The sequence below is a fragment of the Bos grunniens genome, chromosome 15, assembly GCF_055505025.1.
Source record: "Bos grunniens cultivar Pamir isolate PY7600 chromosome 15, Bosgru_T2T1.0, whole genome shotgun sequence".
In the NCBI taxonomy this organism is placed as follows: Eukaryota; Metazoa; Chordata; class Mammalia; order Artiodactyla; family Bovidae; genus Bos; species Bos grunniens.
This window is the reverse complement of record NC_141179.1, coordinates 9,912,682-9,933,648: the sequence shown is the minus strand read 5'-3', so window position 1 is coordinate 9,933,648 and position 20,967 is coordinate 9,912,682. Positions and strand designations below refer to the sequence as shown.

The 20,967-nt window shown below is 37.4% G+C and overlaps 1 protein-coding gene across 1 annotated transcript in view; it reads left to right on the top strand.

Annotated features, from left to right (window-relative positions):
* The window catches only part of CNTN5 (contactin 5), a 1,678,169-nt gene that overhangs the window by 1,015,084 nt on the left and 642,118 nt on the right, over window positions 1–20,967 (top strand). The window contains exon 5 of the mRNA XM_086338280.1: window positions 8,108–8,329. Coding sequence (XP_086194406.1) covers window positions 8,108–8,329 — 222 coding nt within the window. The remainder of the gene's footprint in view (window positions 1–8,107; window positions 8,330–20,967) is intronic.

Genomic DNA, 20,967 nt, shown 5'->3' with positions numbered 1-20,967 from the left:
CTAAAGTGCAGATTATATATAGTTATAATTTATCAAGTTCTTATTATGAGACAGATGAAGTAGTTCTAAAGTTCTGAGTGCTTTATATGAATCGATTTATTTAGTCTCTACCACAACATATGAGGGAAGTCTTATTTTTATTCCCATTCTAACAACAAAGAAATTAGGGCACAGACCTATTCATGTCTTGCCCAAAGCCTTAGAGCTGCTATGAGGTACACTCCAGGTTAAATAAGTCCATCTTACTTTGGAGCATGTATTACAGATCGGTTTACTGACAGATCCAAAATTCTCAATCAATAAAATGAGTGGCGAAAATAGAGGAGGCAGATGTACACATCACAGCCAGGAGAAGAGATTTTGTTCCCAGGAACGCAATCATGATGTCAGTAATATATGACTATAAGATGCTGATAAGTTTTCTATCTTGGTTTTTATGTATTTTAAGGATAACTTGGTTTGTTTAACATTCCTCTACTAATGCTTTACCCAAGTGTGTGTGCCTGATTAGTCACTCAGTTGTGTCCGACACTTTGGGGCCCTTTGGACTGTAGCCCTCCAGGCTCCTCATTCTTTGGGATTCTCCAGGCAAGAATACTGGAGAGGGTTGCCATGACCTCCCCCAGGGGATCTTCCTGACCCAGGGATCAAACCCACATCCCCAGCATCTCCTATATTGCAGGCAGATTCCTTACCCACTGAACCATAGAGGAAACCTTTACCCAAGTGTAACATTTTCCCAATATTCTGAGATTGTAAATTCCATGAAATCAGGAACCACTTGTGATTTACTTGTAGCTGTATCCCTAGTTCCTAACACATAGTCAATGAAGAAATGTCAAAAAAGTCAATGAATGCTGAATGAGAAAAGAGTGAATTTGGAAGAAATGATGATTGAGTTTACTAAAAGCAAGCAAGGAGTTACGTGTGGAAGGAATCCAGTCCAGACACCATCAAATTGTCACTTAGCATGTATATTTATTTCACTAAGCCTCTTTGAAATCCCAGGCTCAGAATTTAGACCCAACCTGGACTTCCCTGATGGCTCAGACAATAAATCATCTGCCTACAATGTGGGAGACCCAGGTTCAATCCCTGGGTTGGGAAGATCTCCTGGAGAAGAAAAGGACAACCCACTCCAGTGTTCTTGCCTGGAAAATCCCATGGATAGAGGAGCCTGGTAGGCTATAGTCCATGGGGTCACAAAGAGTCATACATGACTGAGCGACTTCACTCACTATATTCTAGTTCTTAAATAATAGCTATTGAAGTGATAAGTAAAGATAGATTCTGAACCCTGAGTAGTGGTTACCATATGAACTCTCTTGGGAGATGCCTTTTAGAATAGATCTCAGTCAATTTTTAGAAGTTGATGCAGAACCAAAAAGGGAGAGTGAGTAAAGACATAGAAGTAGGTGTTAGAATGGGAGTAGGAAAATAGTGGAATATCAAAGACTTGAGTCTGGATCCAAGTAATTGAGACTAGAGTAAAGGTGGAATTCATCTGGGAGGGAGGCCATGTTCGTGAAAAATAGCTTTTAAGGGCTAGTTTGAATGGATGGATGGATATATATATATATATATATATCAGATCAGTCACTCAGTCGTGTCCAACTCTTTTCGACCCCATGAATTGCAGCACGCCAGGCCTCCCTGTCCTTCACCAACTCCCAGAGTTCATTCAGACTCACGTCCATCGAGTCAGTGATGCAATCCAGCCATCTCATCCTCTGTCCTTCCCTTCTCCTCCTGCCCCCAATCCCTCCCAGCATCAGAGTCTTAAGCAGCATATACCGATGTTTAGGTTGAAGAGACAAATAAGAACTAGGAAAGGAAATAAGCAGTAGTCAATGAAATAGCAATAAAAACAGAGATTGTAATATCCTAGAATCACATGAACAAAATGTTTAAAGGAAAAAAGAATGGTTAACCATGCTGAACACTGATGATAGGTCTAGTAGAGTGACCTGCTCTTTGTTAACTTGAAAGAGAGCTATTTTTGTGGAGTGGTATAAGCAAGGCTACTTGAAATAGGCTCAAGGGTAGAGGGGAGAAGAGGAATTGAACATGATGACTATCCATAACTCTTTTCAAGAAGTCTTGCTATAAAGGAAAATTAGTGGAAGAAATGGTAGGTCAAGGTGGCCTTATTAAGGTTAGAAGAATCTCTGTACAGTTATGGGAATAATCTAACAGAGAGACAACAGTTGGTGCTGATGGAGAGAGAGAAGGGATTTTCTAGTGTGATTTCTTTCAGCAGTCAAGATAGGATGTAATAGAATTCAGTGCACACAACTGGCCTTTAATAGATGCACATACTGTTTATATATAACATATCAGTGGATGCAAAATAGAGTGTATGCGTGCACATACAGTCAGTAGGAGCATGTGAGGGACACTTTCTTCTGATTGCTTCTACTTTATCAGTGAAATTTATTATTGTTGCTCCATCAATCAGTGGTGTGCAACTCTTTGTGACCTCATGCACTGCAGCACATGAGGCTTCCCTGTTCTTCACTGTCTCCCGGAATTTGCTCAATTCATGTCCATTAAATCGATGATGCCATCCAATCATCTCATCCTCTGTCATCCTCTTCTCCTGTGCTCAATCTTTCCCAGCATCAGGGTCTTTTCCAGTAAGTCGGCTCTTCGCATTAAGTGGCCACAGTATTGGAGCTTCAGCTTCAGCATCTGTCCTTCCAATGAATATTCAGGGTTGATTTCCTATAGGATTAACTGGTTTGTTCTTGTAGCCTAACAGACTCTCAAGAGTCTTCTCCAATGCCACAATTTGAAATCATCAGTTCTTTGGTGCTTTCTTTATGGTCCAACTCTCACATCCATACACGACTACTGGAAAAACCATATCTTTGACTAGATGGACTATTGTTGGCAAATTGATGTCTCTGCTTCTTAATATGCTGTCTAGGTTTGTCATAGATTTTCTTTCAAGGAGCAAACATCTTTTAATTTCATGGCTGCAGTCACTGTCCATAGTGATTTTGGAGCCCAAGAAAGTAAAGTCTGACACTGTTTCCATTGTTTCTCCATCTATTTGCCATGAAGTGATGGGACTGGATCCATGATCTTCCTTTTTTGAAGGTTGAATTTTAAGCCAGCTCTTTCACCTTCATCAAGAAGCTCTTTAGTTCTTCTTCACTTTCTGCCATAAGGGTAGTGTCATCTGCGTATCTGAGATTGTTGAAATTTCTCCTGGCAATCTTGATTCCAGCTTGTGCTTCATGCAGCCTGGAATTTTGCATGATGTATTCTTCATATAAGTTAGCTAGCTAACTGCATATCTAGCTCTCTACCTGCCTCAAAACTGAATTATTGAGCTTTCACCTCAAGCACATGCATGCCTTTTCCTGCATTCTTACCATCTTCTTATACCACAGACCAACCTCAGTTTCTTACTTTCCCTTCCTTACCTCTGATTCAGTCAGTAATTTTATTGACTTTATTCCCATACAGATGATCACCTCAGTTCTCACTAATCTTTGTCTCTTTTACAGTTTTAGGCTTTTGAGTAGCCTTTTTTTCCCTTTTAGCTTGATCCAAATGGCACTTCTTTTTAAAATGTGTGTTGTTCTCCAGACATTTCATCATTGGCCCTTTGTTTACTTATCCAGACTTACCTCTTTTCTCATCTGTGTTACTCTCATCCTAAGCTCCAGACTATTATAATCTACTAAAAGTACCATCAGCCTTTCTTTTCCAGGTCTTCATGTACTCTCTCCCTTTTGTACAGAGTATCTTTTTTTCCCTACACAGAGTTTTGCTGAAATAATCACTAATGCATTTCCAGGATTCACTTGGATAGCATTCCATCTGAAAATCATAGTCTGATGTGCCTAAGTAAGATAAGTAAGTAAGATCAGTCACTGAGTCGTGTCCGACTCTTTGTGACCCCATGAATCGCAGCACGCCAGGCCTCCCTGTCCATCACCAACTCCCGGAGTTCACTCAGACTCACGTCCATCGAGTCAGCGATGCCATCCAGCCATCTGATCCTCTGTCTTCCCCTTCTCCTCCTGCCCCCAATCCCTCCCAGAATCAGAGTCTTTTCCAATGAGTCAAGTCTTCGCATGAGGAGGCCAAAGTACTGGAGTTTCACCTTTAGCATCATTCCTTCCAAAGAAATCCCAGGGCTGATCGCCTTCAGAATGGACTGGTTGGATCTCCTTGCAGTCCAAGGGACTCTCAAGAGTCTTCTTCAACACCACAGTTCAAAAGCATCAATTCTTTGGCGCTCAGCCTTCTTCACAGTCCAACTCTCACATCCATACATGACCACAGGAAAAACCATAGCCTTGACTAGATGAACCTTTGTTGGCAAAGTAATGTCTCTGCTTTTGAATATGCTATCTAGGTTGGTCATAACTTTCCTTCCAAGGAGTAAGCGTCTTTTAATTTCATGGCTGCAGTCACCATCTGCAGTGATTTTGGAGCCCCCCAAAATAAAGTCTGACACTGTTTCCACTGTTTCCCCATCTATTTCCCATGAAGTGGTGGGACCGGATGCCATGATCTTCGTTTTCTGAATGTTGAGCTTTAAGCCAACTTTTTCGCTCTCCACTTTCACCTTCACCAAGAGGCTTTTGAGTTCCTCTTCACTTTCTGCCATAAGGGTGGTGTCATCTGCATATCTGAGGTTATTGATATTTCTTGTGGCAATCTTGATTCCAGCTTGTGCTTCTTCAGCCCAGCGTTTCTCATGATGTACTCTGCATATAAGTTAAATAAACAGGGTGACAATATACAGCCTTGACGTACTCCTCTTCCTATTTGGAACCAATCTGTTGTGCCATGTCCAGTTCTAACTGTTGCTTCCTGACCTGCATACAAATTTCTCAAGAGGCAGGTCAGGTGATCTGGTATTCCCATCTCTTTCATAATTTTCCACAGTTTATTGTGATCCATGCAGTCAAAGGCTTTGGCATAGTCAGTAAAGCAGAAATAGTTGTTTTTCTGGAATTCTCTTGCTTTTTCCACGATCCAGTGGATGTTGCCAATTTGATCTCTGGTTCCTCTGCCTTTTCTAAAACCACCTTGAACATCAGGAAGTTCATGATTCACATATTGCTGAAGCCTGGCTTAGAGAATTTTAAGCATTACTTTAATAGCGTGTGAGATGAGTGCAATTGTGCGGCAGTTTGAGCTTTCTTTGGCATTGCCTTTCTTTGGGATTGGAATGAAAACTGACCTTTTCTGTCCTGTGGCCACTGCTGAGTTTTCCAAATATGCTGGCATATTGAGTGCAGCACTTTCACAGCATCATCTTTCAGGATTTGGAATAGCTCAACTGGAATTCTATCACCTCCACTAGCTTTGTTCGTAGTGATGCTTTCTAAGGCCCACTTGACTTCACATTCCAGGATGTCTGGCTCTAGGTGAGTGATCACACCATCGTGATTATCTGGGTCATGAAGATCTTTTTTGTACAGTTCTTCTGTGTATTCTTAGGTTGAGTGAAAGGATTCTCTAGCTATGGATTAAAGTCCATAGATTCCTGAATTTACTTTTTTCTCACAGTGAATTAAAGTTGCACACACAGTTACCTTTATTTTCCACTATATAATTTGCTTCTTGAAAGCTGATGCAATACAATTTTCTGTCAGAATCCATGGGAGATTGTTTGGACCCCTGAGGATACCAAGATCTGAGAATGCTCAAGTGTCTTGTATAAAGTGGATTAGTATTTGTGTATAACCCACACACATCCTCTTGAACCCTTTAAAACAACTCTGCTGCTGCTGTTAAGTTGCTTCAGTCTCAGTCGTGTTAGACTCTGTTCGACCCCATAGACGGTAGCCCACCAGGCTCCCCCGTCCCTAGGATTCTCCAGGCAAGAACACTGGAGTGGGTTGCCGTTTCCTTCTCCAATGCATGAAAGTGAAAAGTGAAAGTGAAGTTGCTCAGTCATGTCTGACCCTTAGCGACCCCATGGACTGCAGCCTATTGTATAATAACTACTACAATGTAAATAGTGTGTAAATAGTTGTTTTTGTGCAGAAAATTCAAGTTTTGCTTTTTGAAACTTCCTGGAAGTTTTTTTCCCTGAATATTTTCAATTTGTGGTTGATTGAAACTGGGGATATAAAAGGCCAACAGTATTTGTTCACCCTTGTACTCATAGCATTTATCCCCTACCAAGTTCTCATTACATGCTTTTTGAATACATGAATGAATGAATAAATTGTTAGATTTCTAGTAGCGGCTTTGGATTTACTTTAATTGATGAAAAAGTAATTTTCACTGCAACAGATGCAACTGATTACATAACAAATGAAGTCCTGCTGTGAAGCACAACAGCCAAATCCTAATTTGGCTCATCTCTATTTACATGGAGTGTCATAAGCCAATTACCGTACCACTTGGACAGTATGCATTTTATATGTGTGTGTATATATATATATATACAAATATACATATATATGTATATATTTTTTATAGTCATGATAATGATCCTGGCTTGTTTGAACTTCATTATGACCCTTCTACTTTTCCATTAATTATCTTTATCTAATTTTAAGAAACATAAACCACATTCTCATACTCCATTTTAATTTTTAACACTTGCATGGGATATTTCTTTTTTTCTTTTTATATAGGAACAAAGTAGGCAGCTAAAACACAAAGCAACAAGACTGCACAGAGAAATGAATAGGTTCAGAGACTTCAATTACAAACTACCTTAAAGGAAAACTCATTCTCTTTTCATTACCTTACACCTCGAGGTGCCAAAACTTGCATTTAATTTCAGGTTTTAAAGGAGATTTTATGTCTACCCATAATCTGTCCTCATACAGTTTGCTCAGGAGAGCTTAGCTATTTTCAGTTAAAATTGATCCACCTTTACCAGACTTATGGTTGAACACAAAGACTAAAAGACATCAATCTGTTAACAGCTCTTGATGGGATTGGACTACACCTATTGTGTTCATTTTAAAGGGCGGAGTACATCTAAAAATACACCTTTTTGAGTTTCAGAGAAATCATATTTACAATTTCACAGAACAGAAAATGTTAAATTTAATTTGATGCTTAACACTTAAAGTGTTACTTTCAAATCACAGTAATGTTTCATGCATTCCAAATTATCTCTATAAGACAGGATAATGATTCTAAATAATCTGAATTGTAAGAACTTGCTCACAAATATAAAATTTTATCCAAAATAAATTATCATCCATTAAGTTGAAATGTCAAATACCCTGCACAAAAATGTCTGACTCATAAAAGTATTTCCACGGTCAACAGATTATTGAAAACAATCAATATTAGACATAGAAAAAATCCAATTCCTAATTTTTTTTTATAAGTCAACATAATTAGTTTGTGTTTTTAAACATTTGATCTACATATGAAACTGACTTCCCTGTGGTCACGAGTTAGTACAGTCTACTTCAGACACCATGCATATCTTTTCTAAGGAAAAGTCTCAGAAATTAAATATGAGAAATGTTGATAATATCATGATATACATTATACATAACAGATTCTAAAAAAAAAAAATCTATTTTTCTTTTTTTGCATTCCATAGTGAATTTGACTACTTTTCAAGAACGTGAAGCATAGCTTACAGGCTAGTCAAAATATATATACTTCGTTAGACATATTTTCTACCATATGGTACATTTTAGGTGATGAAGATCCAATCTATATTTGTGGAATGTAGTTGATAATGCTTTTTTCCTCAATTTTAAATAATAAAGAAGGAACTTATTTCGTATGTGAGGATGGATATTTTAGATTAAAGCCAAATATTCCTGACAAAGAAAATAAACAAATTTAAATTCGAATGGATTCCTTCCTTCCTTCCTTTTTTCTTTTTCTTTCCTCCTTTTCTTTCCTTTTCTTTCATTCTTTTCATTCATCCCTCATGTCTCTTCTTTCTTTCTTTCTTGCAAGACACTAATGTTATAAATAGTAGAATTTTCAGAAAGTACTCTAAAATCTGTCTGTACAATTTTACTTTTTACAGCTCCCACTGTAGTTTCCATTTGATTTCATCTCTAAGGGAGATTTTCAGCGATGTCTTCAGAAGAAAAGTGCTTATTAAAGTCTTCTAAGAATTCATTTTATCATTATCATTCTTTTACAGAATATTCTGGAGCTCTTCCTGGCCTCCCTACTTCATATGCTGCTTTGCAAAGAATTAAGAAGAGTTCCTCTTCATCCCTGTACGGTTCAAGGACTAGACCACGATACAGTAGCCCTTCATTAGGAACGCTGAGTGTTTCTTCACCGAGCTGGCGAGGGGCACCTCAACATTATTATTCCCCCATCAATCTTTATCATCCCTCAGATGCCTTCAAACAAGATGGTAAGTGTCCAAAGGAAAATTACACCTGTTGGAGTTAAGCAGGGAAAAAAGAATTTATTCAAGACAATTAAAATACAAGTTAAGCCTATTGCGATAGAGAAGAGAGGTTAAACTCAACTCTGAAACAGCAGTGAGTTTTTAAGATCTGGAAATGTGGAGGACATTAAGGAAGACTTTGGCCACTGTGACTAGGCTATCTGTGATAATCGTTGCTTCTTAAAGTTAACCTCTTACCATCCATAGAGACTGGGAAATAGGGAGTCTCTGTTTCTTGATGACTACATTAAACAAACAAACAAACCAAAAAATGGGTCCCAATTCCTTGAAAAAGACATTTTTAGGTTTTAAAACTGGTAAGAGACTGGGCAACAGTCTACATTTCACGGAAGCAAAGAAAGAATTTATAATTGCGGAATTTCTGAAGTAAATTCTCTAAGAAAATGGAGGTTAGAGGACCATAGTCAAAAGGAAACCAGTCAAAGGTTTAGTGAAGCTGAGGAAAATGTTAATATCTTGTTAGTGAAAGTGTTAGTCGCTCAGTCATGTCCAAGTCTTTGGGATCCCCTGGACTGTAGCCCACCAGGCTTCTCTACCCATGGAATTCTCTAGACAGGAATACTAAAGTAGCCATTCCCTTCTCCAGGTCTCCTGCATTACAGGTATTTTCTTTACTATCTGAGCCACCAGGGAAGCCCAAAGTCAGCTTGGTCACAACTTAGAGCTATGTTCCATGAATCTTTCAGTTTTTTCCCCCATATATTTAATTATACTTGTTTCTATTTCTGATTTAGGATTAGTTTCAGTACAGTCACTCAGTTGTGTCCAACTCTTTGTGACCCCATGGACTACAGCACGCCAGGCTTCCCTGTCCATCACCAACTCCTGGAGTTTACTCAAACTCATGTCCATGGAGTCGGTGATGCCATCCAACCATCTCATCCTCTGTCATCCCCTTCTCCTCCGGCCTTCAATTTTCCCAGCATCCTGGTCTTTTCAAATGAGTCAGTCCTTCACATCAGGTGGCCAAAGTATTGGACCTTCAGCTTCAGCATCAGTCCTTCCAATGAATATTCAGGACTGATTTCCTGTAGGAGTGGTCTGATTTCCTTGCAGTGCAAGGACTCTGGAGAGTCTTTTGCAAGACTACAGTTAAAAAGCATCAATACTTCAGTGCTCAGCTTTCTTTATAGTCCAACTCTCATATCCATACACATGACTACTGGAATATATTTATATTATATTGTAATATATATATAAATATTATATATTTATATTATATAAACACATTTATATACTAAAAGCAAAACTACAACATTTGAAAGGACAATTTGACAATGAATATCAAAAGCATCAATACAGTCATATCTTTCTGTCTCGTATTTTATTTCTAGAAATGTGCTTCACATGAGGAAGTAATAAACAATGTACACAGAGATATAAGTATCAGATCAGATCAGATCAGTCACTCAGTCATGTCTGACTCTTTGTGACCCCATGAATCGCAGCATGCCAGGCCTCCCTGTGCATCACCAACTCCCGGAGTTCACTCAGACTCATGTCCATCAAGTCAGTGATGCCATCCAGCCATCTGATCCTCTGTCTTCCCCTTCTCCTCCTACCCCCAATCCCTCCCAGCATCAGAGTCTTTTCCAATGAGTCAACTCTTCGCATGAGGTGGCCAAAGTACTGGAGTTTCAGCTTTAGCATCATTTCTTCCAAAGAAATCCCAGGGCTGATCACCTTCAGAACGGACTGGTTGGATCTCCTTGCAGTCCAAGGGACTCTCAAGAGTCTTCTCCAACACCACAGCTCAAAAACATCAATTCTTCGGCGCTCAGCCTTCTTCACAGTCCAACTCTCACATCCATACATGACCACAGGAAAAACCATAGCCTTGACTAGATGAACCTTTGTTGGCAAAGTAATATCTCTGCTTTTGAATATGCTGTCTAGGTTGGTCATAACTTTCCTTCCAAGGAGTAAGCGTCTTTTAATTTCATGGCTGCAGTCACCATCTGCAGTGATTTTGGAGCCCCCCAAAATAAAGTCTGACACTGTTTCCACTGTTTCCCCATCTATTTCCCATGAAGTGGTGGGACCGGATGCCATGATCTTTGTTTTCTGAATGTTGAGCTTTAAGCCAACTTTTTCACTCTCCACTTTCACTTTCATCAAGAGGCTTTTGACTTCCTCTTCACTTTCTGCCATAAGGGTGGTGTCATCTGCATATCTGAGGTTATTGATATTTCTTGTGGCAATCTTGATTCCAGCTTGTGTTTCTTCCAGTCCAGCGTTTCTCATGATGTACTCTGCATATAAGTTAAATTAACAGGGTGACAATAAACAGTTTGACGTACTCCTTTCCCTATTTGGAACCAGTCTGTTGTTCCATGTCCAGTTCTAACTGTTGCTTCCTGACTTGCATACAAATTTCTCAAGAGGCAGATCAGGTGGTCTTGTATTCCCATCTCTTGAAGAATTTTCCACAGTTTATTGTGATCCACACAGTCAAAGGCTTTGACATAGTCAATAAAGCAGAAATAGATGTTTTTCTGGAATTCTCTTGCTTTTTCCACGATCCAGTGGATGTTGGCAATTTGATCTCTGGTTCCTCTGCCTTTTCTAAAACCAGCTTGAACATCAGGAAGTTCACGGTTCACATATTGCTGAAGCCTGGCTTGGAGAATTTTCAGCATTACTTTACTAGCATGTGAGATGAGTGCCATTGTGTGGTAGTTTGAGCATTCTTTGGCATTGCTCAATATATAAGTATGCACAGATATAAGTATACACAGATATATATATAAGATACAAGTATACACAGCATTATTTATGAGTAGAATATAAGAAATAATTTAAATGTCCAACACAAGAGAGTTAGATAAAGGATGACTATGCAGCTATTAATATTATGGTTTGAACAACATTTTCTAAATGTTCTCTTTGTTATTTTTGGGTATACCAACAACACATTACAAGGTTAGTCAACAGAGGGAAGCACTAGTATTTGATTATTACTAGCTTCTCTACCAGATTCTTTTGCATAGCTTATATCAGTAATACTCTCAACAAATATATGAAATAGATGTTATTACCATCTTCCTTGTAAGTGGAAACTCAGAAGACATATAAGCATCTTTGACAAGGTCACATTTCTAATAAGTAACCAATATAATTTTAAGTCTAATATACTTTGGGCTATATTTCAATTATGACTGATAAAGGGCTAAACATTCTGAGAAACACCTTGCAAGAACTAAACTGCTTGGACGAATCCTAGGAATGTCAAACTAGGTTGTGATATTAAGCCCAGGTAAACAGACTCATGCCTTATGATTATGCCAGCTGTTGCCATGTAGACTGTCATTTTATAGTGTTGTCATTTAAATTGAACTTAAGCATGGTGTTATTTCCTTAAAATGTTTTATTTTTCAGTGTACTTATAAGCTTTAAGCTTTCATAATATGTCTGTGAGAGAAATCAATAGGATTAGGAGATAAGGCACAGCTTCGATGAAAATATTTGCAAAAGGCACACCTGAGAAATGACTGTTATTCAAAATGCACAAAGTACTTTTAAAAATCAACATAAGAACTCAACAACATGAGTTAAAATGGCCAAAAAGACCTTAGCAGACTTGTCATCAATGAAGATATGCAATTGGAAAATAATTATATGAAAAACTACACCACATCCTATATCATCAAGGAAATGAAAATCAAAACAACAATGAGATACTATTACACACTTATTAGAATGGCTGGAATCCAGAACATGGAAAACACCAAATACTGTTGAGGATTTGGAGCAACAGGAATACATGCATCTTGCTAATGGGACTAGAAAAATGTACAGTCTCTGGAAGAGAGTTTGGCAGTTTCTTGTAAAACTAAACATACTCATCACATGGGAGAGATGGATAAGCAGAATATAGAAGATTTTTAGGGCAGTGAAAATACTCTGAATGTTATCATAGTGATGAATATATGTTCTTATACGTTTGTCCAAATCTATAGAATGTACAACACCAAGAGTGAACCCTAACATAAACTACAACTTCCACTGATTATTATGTGTAAATGTAGGTTCATCTTTGGTAAAAATGTAGCATTCTGGTGAGTGATGTTGATAATGGGAGAGAGTACGCATGTTTGAGGATGATATAGGAGAAAACCTTCCTCTTAATTTTGCTGTAAACCTAAAACTGCTCTAAAATGAATTATTTAAAAAATCCATTACTTTAATGTCATACTTCTCAGATAGAGATGTGTTGGAATTTGTATTATTTAGGCAACATTGTTTATTTTATGGGATGATACCAAGATAGAATGTATTGACTGATCACTGTGGGATACTCTTGTGTCTGTTCCTTTATTCTTTTATTCCAAATATACTTCAATGTGGCTTGCAGTGATATATAAAATACAGCTAGAAAATATGAATTAAAACACATGAAAGTAAGGAAAACATGAAACTTCAGGACATAAAATGGAGCTGGGTTTGAAACTAATTCAGAGTATCTACTGTAAATGTCTATAAATCTGTCATAGGTTAGTCCCATTTGGGGTAATTAGTTAAAGAAAAAGAAACTTTGGTCAGCTATATATTTCCCACTGGTTTAAGGACTAAAATGAAATAGATAGTAGAAATGCAGCTATTTCCGACACTAAGATTAGACAAATTTTCTGAAGGGCCCTCATTAACAGCTTACTGTTTGATGTAACGGTTAGTGACCCAGACAATATTCTTGATGTGTACATAACAATGAGTTTCATCTGCTCCAATAAAGATAGATGAAATTCAATTATCAATAGCAAAATGGGAAGTAATTATCTAACATTGTGCTCTTTTAATCTTTAATGTGCATACAATCACTTGAGAGCCTTGTTAAAATACACCCCCTTTCAATAGATCGGAAGTGAGGGCCATATAAGCTGCATTTATCAAAACCTTCCAGGTGATGCTTATGCAGCTGGTCTGTGGACCATGCTCAGAGTAGCAAGGCTCTAGGCTGCAAACTAGTTTGATATAATTTGTCTTCTGTTGCTCTTGTTTGATCTATATTTAGAGGATCAGAAAGAATGGATAGACTGAGTATTTTCCAAGTAATCTTCCATAACTGTTTTCTCATCTGAGCGTTTGAAAGATCTTGGCTAGATGTGACTTTGAGTTTGTTCTCCCTGATAACAGCCTGACATATGGCTTTTGTCAGGTAATTCCCTTTAACCTTAATAGAGAGTAAAACTGGTGTTGACATGCTTTTGTGAAAAACAAGAAAACTAACAGAGCCTGAATAGAATGTCATTCCATTCCTGCTCAAGTGAAGCCCAGAAGTACCCCAGATAGGGTTAAGATTTTTCTGAGCAACATAAAAGTGTAGTTTGCAGAGCAATTTCGGAAAGCAATTCCACTTTGGTATATACCACCTGGAGTAACCCTCCCACACATGCACAAGAAAATATAAAAGTATGCTCACTGCAATATAAGTTTAAAAACAAAAAATTGGAAACAACCCACATGTCCATCAGAAGGGAAATGAATAATACATAAATGGTGTTTTTCATTCATTGAAAAATTAAAACTGTTAGAGACAAACATCTTTATACAACAAAATAGATATATTTCAAAATATAACATCTAGTGAACATAGAAATTTGCAGAATATCACATACAATGTCACTTATGTAAAAAAGTAAGAATCAAAGAAATATATTGAGTTGGCCAAAAAGTTTGTTCATGTTTTTCCAACTATCATATGGAAATTTTTAATATATGATGACCTGTAGTAAGTAGACTATAAAATTGATCACAGTGATTCCTACTTGCTGGTATTTATAATATGACCCCTTTTCTTCTACTGCGGGATGAAGCTAGTAACCTTCTGGAGAATAGATTATGACTAAATTTCTTCCAACACTGAGTTATAAAAGACTCTGATTTGCATCTGACTTCTGTTCCAAAGAAGAAAGCTTAGTCAGGACCTGAGTAAACAAATCTTGACTGATTTTGGGATTGGCTGCCTAAAAAGAGTACTAACCTGTTGAGATAATCACAAGGTAACACAGGAAAATAAAATACATGAAACTTATATTAAAAAAAAAAAAAACCTTAAAATCACAATATTGTGAGACGAATGCCCTGTAGAAAATATAGAAGGATGGTGAAGACATCAACAAAATAAAGTTTTATGTTTATTATCTCAAAGTCTCTGTTTATCATGAAACCAGATGTGGTTTGACTTGTCCTCTGGCTCTGTGCCTTTTAAAGGTAGGACGTCAGCCTCATCTCAAGGCTCAGATAGGTACAGATCCACTTGTTAGCTCACTTACCTCACAAATTATTGGCAAGATTCAATTGCTCAGGGTTTTTGGAGCAAGTGTCTAAAACTGCTCATCAGCTGTTGGCCAAAGGCCATTCTCAGAGGGGGTTTCCATAAGGAAGCTCACAGCGTGGTAGCTGATTTCCCACAGCAGGAGCAGGTCAGAGCAAGAGAAGGCAAACAAGATGGCTACAGTAAAAATATCACAGTGAGTCACTGACTTTTGGTTGAGGTGAGGAAGTAGAGACAGGGAAATAAATGAAATTTGAGCTAGACTCAAGAAGGGGAGAAGAGAAACTGAGAGTGCCTGAAAGAGAGAATGTTGTTCATTTGAGCTGAGCAATCAGAGGAGTCCTCTAATTGTTCTTTCTGTTTCAACCTGATACTATTATTTTGGATAATTATAGTGATCACTTCAAATTATTCCAGTGAAACGTTCCATAGACCAAAGGGCATTATCAAGTTTTAAAAAACTGAGTTGTAAATAGTTATTCTAAAGTAGTTGTTTGAATGCAAGGAATATCATTTAATTGATTTTAAAAATTGACTGTTTAAATTAGAAATGCTTATGGTAGTATAGGCTAATCAAAAGCCTTTATGAATCAGCACCTCAATATCTGCAAAACATGTTCTTGTTTTGGATTTTCCAATGTAGACAAGGACTATTAATCACGGTGGATATTATACCTGTTACTGCCATTATAAAAGAACAACCAGTAAATTGGTCTTTGATTTCATCTCTTTTTTGTTATTGTTGTGGTTTTAGTGGGAGTAAACATAACTAAGTGTAGGGTGCATTTTATTCTTCTATATGTGATCTGATAGATAAGATATTTTCTTGCTGGCAGAAGGATAGTCTGTATTAGGAGTGATTCTGACTACAATGGTTAGGTTTTTACTGATGAAGCCCATTTATGGGATTCAGAGAATACAAATGTAACCTCATGGGAAAAAAATTGTGGATCTTAAAAGTTGTCACTGTTTAGTCACTAAGTTGTGTTCCACTTTTTGTGACTCCATGGACTACAGCACACCTAGCTTCCCTGTCCTTTACTATTTCCCAAAGTTTGCTCAAACTCGTGTCCGTTGAGTCGGTGATGTTATCCAATACTCCCATACTCTATCACCCCCTTCTCCTTTTGCCTTCAATCTTTCCCAGCATCAGGGTCTTTATCAATGAATCAGCTCTTTGCATCAGTTGGCCAAAATATTGGAGCTTCAGCTTCAGCATCAATCCTTCCAATGAATATTCCAGGTTAATTGCCATTAGGATTAATACTTGTGGTCTAAGGGACTCTCAAGAATCTTCCCTAGCACCACAATTCAAAAGCATCAATCCTTCGGTGCTCAGCCTTCTTTATGGCCCAGCTCTCACATTCATACATGATTACTTTCAAAAGCATAACTTTGACTACATAGGACTGTGTTGGCTCTGCTTTTTAATACACCGTCTAGGTTTGTCATAGCTTTCTTTCCAAAGAACAAGTGCCCTTGCATTTCATGGCTGCATCACCGTTCACAGTGATTTTGAAGTCCAAGAAAATAAAATCTGTCACTGCTTCCATTTTTTCCCCTTCTATTTGCCATGAAGTGATGGGACTGAAAGCCATTATGTTAGTTTTTTGAATGTTGAGTTTTAAGTCAGCTTTTTCTCTGTCCTCTTTAGTTGAAGCAAATTATTATTATTATTATTTTGTTACATTTAAGTATATAATTTTGGATCTTTTTAATTCCCTCAATGATAAGGGCAACCTACAATTTATGTACCACTCTGAGTCTATCCAGTTTTTGGAGTTGCTACCATTGGCTTCTGACATCTTGGAGATTCCTGAAACCTACCAAATTTGTTGCCTCATATCCTCAGTACCTTTGGCTGAATTTCATTGTTGATGTGACTTGTTTCCAGATTAGGTTTGGAACATGGGCAATGGCATCATGACTCAAAGTGATCTCTGTGTTGACAATTTCCTGTTGTTTCCTCAAAATACACTTTGCTGGTATATTGTCTTGGAGATCAAATAAAATATTTAAATGATCTTTTATGAGAATAATAACTCCTTCTGGGCAAGGAAAAGGGTATTTCACTTGGATGATATACTCCTCAGTAAATCAGATCACTCCATTTTCTCTCAGTTTAAGACTATCTTTTTTTTTCTTTTTTTTTAGTTGAAGGATAATTTACATTACAATGTTGTGTTGCTTTCAAATCAGCCATAAGTATACATACATCCCCTCCCTCTTGATTCTCCCTCCCACTCCACTCCATCCAGCCCCAGCGCAGAGTTGAGCTCTGCTTTATACAGCAGCTTCCCACTAACTATTTTACGTAAGATAGTGTATATAAGCCTTATGATTTCATGACTATTCTTTGAGACTTTGATTTTATTGTTTTATTGTATTAATTTTTGAGTTATTTTTATTATTTTCTGTTACTATGCTTTTCTCTCCAACTTAATTACATGTCACTTGAGAAAAACCATCTTGTATACTCCTCTTTTTTCTCTTTCAGAACTTAGAGCAGGGCAAGCTTAGTAAGAGACTAACAAATATTGTTTAATTAAGGATGCATCTACTTGAGGAATTTGAAATATGACTTCAGATTTAATTTCTAAACCATGACAGAATGTTTACCTGAAAATTGTAAAACTAAAAGATGTTTTTTTTTAGAATTGCAAATGAAAAGGAGGGAAAAACAATGTCTTCCATCTGTTGACAAGTAGCTAGTGATTTGACATCTTCTGAATGTTATATGGGATCAGTTCACTTCAATTATTCTCATGTGATAGCATCTCTGAATCATCTGACCTCTCTTTTATAGGTACATTAAAAGCGATGAAAAAATCTATTAGACTCAATTTATAGTATGTGCATAACATAATACTACTACCCATGAAACATTCATCACAATGCTTTTTAATAAATCATGTTCTTCAATTCTTAGAAATCCTTGAAAGTTTTATAATGACAGTTCACACTTGTTTAACTTTTATAAAGAAACAATTTAAATGTTAAAAGGCACCTTAAAGAAAGGTTTGGATATTATCTTTAAGAATTTATCTTATATTCTCATATAGTGTGAAAAGTTTTTTTTTTTTTTTCACATTCTAACTGTGAGTGTCATCATAAAATGCAATTTTAACCAAACATTTCAAAATTTTTGGAAATTATCACATGAAATAGATTAATGATCATTAAAATTGAAATTGTTTTAATTGTATTGGACATGATATTTTGATATTTCTTCTTAGATTGTAACACTGATATGCTTAGTCCACATTACATAAATAAGCTAGACAAAGTCATTAATTAGAGGTAACCAGTAGGTGGGGGCTTCCCTGGTGGCTCAGATTGTAAAAAATTTGCCTGTAATGCAAGAGAATTGAGTTTATCCCTGGGTTTGGAAGATCTGCTGGAGAAGAGAATGGCTACCCACTCCAACATTTTTGCCTGGGGAATTCCATCAACAGAGGAGCCTGGTGGGCTATAGTCCATGGGGTAGAAAAGAATTAGACACCACTGAGTGACCAATCTAAAAAAAAAAAAAAAAAGGAAAGAAAGAAACAGTAGGTGGAGAACATTGGCTCTGGCATTAGGCTTAACCTTTGAGAAAAATTGGAGAAGGAAATGGCAACCCACTCCAGTACTCTTGCCTGGAGAATACCAAGGACAGAAGAGCCTGGTGGGCTGCAGTTCATGGGATCACAAAGAGTCAGACACAACTGTGCGACTAACTTGAGAAAAGTGGATTCATAAGTAGTGGTTTAAAAGAGGATATAAGTCTGAAAGACAAGTTTATAATCTAGAAGTGAAGTCACTCAGTTGTGTCCAGCTCTTTGTGATCCCATGGACTGTAGTCCACAAGGCTCCTTGGTCCATGGGATTTTCGAGGCATGAATACTGGAGTGAGTTGCCATTCCCTTCTCCAGGGAATCTTCTCAACCCAGGGATGGAACCCAGGTCTCCCGCATTGTAAGCAGACACTTTACCATCTGAGCTACCAGGGAAGCCACAGTGGTAATGCTTGGAAGACTCAGGAAACAATTGAAAACACATGGCCCAACCAAGAAGCAAGGCTTCCCTAGGGAACCTGGTTATAAAAGTTTCACATAAGGTGATACTTAAAAGCTTTCTGGCAGGAAAAAAGTTAGTATCTGGATAGTCTATCAATAAGTGGTAGAAATTTCAAAGAGGATTAGAGTGGATGAGACGTCAGCTTGATCCTGACATGACTCTACAAGGGAAACCAATGTCTCCATAAACAAAATGATATACCAGTACTTCAAGAAGCTTCACTAAGAGAAGGGCATGTGGACATCAGGGTCACATTTCACAGTAAAGCTTCATCCTCCTATTTAGGCATCTCTGTCTAAAGACTACTGTCAATACCATGCTAACTTTAGGATCTGGTTTATTGTTCTAATTTGATTCTAAGAAGTGGTGATACTTCTACTTTAGAGGTGTTTTTAAAATTTGTGGAGTAGTTTTGATTGTCTTAGTTTTGATTCAAGTATGCTACTTCAGAGAGTTGAGACTGGGAGTGCTAAATGACATATAATTATAAAGTATAGGACTTTTAAGTGGAGTGAAAATTCTCTAAAATTTTCTGTAGCAAGAATCTCTCTGTATTATATTATACACAAGGTATTTTGATATATAATGGATGTGTCAGTGAAAAATATGTAAATTACAGCAAGATTATATTTAGTTTTGTCAATAATAACAGAATTTGTTGACCATTTAGAAAATCACACCACCTAACACCAATAACACTGGTAACATGTGATTAAATTACACTTAGATCAGTTTACATTTGTAGCTGCTACATTCAAGGGGTTTTATCAATGAAAGCAAGCTTTACTTCTTTATGTCTTCTATTATAATTGTTCTTGAGAATTTACATATTGAACTTAATATTATTTTATAATGTTACTTATTTTATATTTTCCCTTTCATTAGACTAAAAAATATATAGGTAGGTTAGAATACCCTTTATTTTATCAATAATAAGAGGAAAATTATAAAACACTAGCCTGGAAGGCTGTAGTCCATGGGGTCGCTTAGGGTCAGACACAACTGAGCGACTTCACTTTGACTTTTCACTTTCATGCATTGGAGAAGGAAATGGCAACCTAATCCAGTGTTCTTGCCTGGAGACTCCCAGGGACAGGGGAGCCTGGTGGGCTGCCATCTATGGGGTCACACCGAGTCGGACACGACTGAAGTCACTTAGCAGCAGCAGCAGCAGCAGCCTAAAGATGGATGCACAGCACTTTTTCCATAAATTCTATACTGCTTTTTGGACATGATGAGACCTGAAAGGATGGAGTGTTACTACAACCTGGGAATAACAAAAGAGAAAAGGAGAAAGAGGAAGATTTATAAGTGTAATGCAAACATTTGTAATTTATGCTAGTCTACATAATTGCTTCCAAACCTAGCCCCTGGCTTCCAGTCAAAAGTAAGGCCATCTTGCCCCCCAAATTTGGATGATATAATCCTAAGAAAAAGCTATCTAGAGAAACTCAGGAGTTACTTTTCTCACATGTAAACCTTAACATTGTAGTTAACTGTCATGATGACCTATTACTTCCATGGATGCAAACCTCTTCGGAGGAATATATACCTCCCTCAAAAACTGTCACCTACCTAGGTGGGCTGATCACCTGCCCTGTGATTGCCCTACAGAGGACAAGATCAACAATTCATAGCACAAAATCAGTTCAAATGCCGAGACTAATAATGCTACACATACACCAAAAGGTATGAAAGGATTTATTATTCACATCAGGAAGCTTTCTGACAAAAGCAGGATAGGTTGGTCTGAAAATGGCTTGAGAATGGAATGGGAGGGAATGAGTGGCACTAATTGTGTCGTGGCTGGGGTGTGGGACTGGGGTGAGAATTCCTATGTAGTTTGCATGTTATGAATTCTCTTACTTGAGTCAAGGGAGGGATGAGTGTCATCTTTCCCTGAGGTGAGGCAAAAGGAAGAAAGTGACTGGTGTGGCTTGAAAGTCATCATCAGTCAAATTCAAAAATGGAGTCAGATTTGACTACATGACTGTACAATGAAAGTCAACCATGTGAAAATACAAAATAAAAACCATAACATACATATAATATAAATGTCTAAATAATGACCCTGGACCAGCTAGAAAGGTTATCAAAATAGGATTTATAAAGAGAGACATGGGGTTAAAACCGATTTTCAGAATTTGGTCATGTTAAGAAGGACTGGGGCTCAAGGATTAGGTAGAAAGCCAGTTATAAAAACTGGAGCACTAAAACTGGTACAGCTAGATACAAGGCTGAATGATTG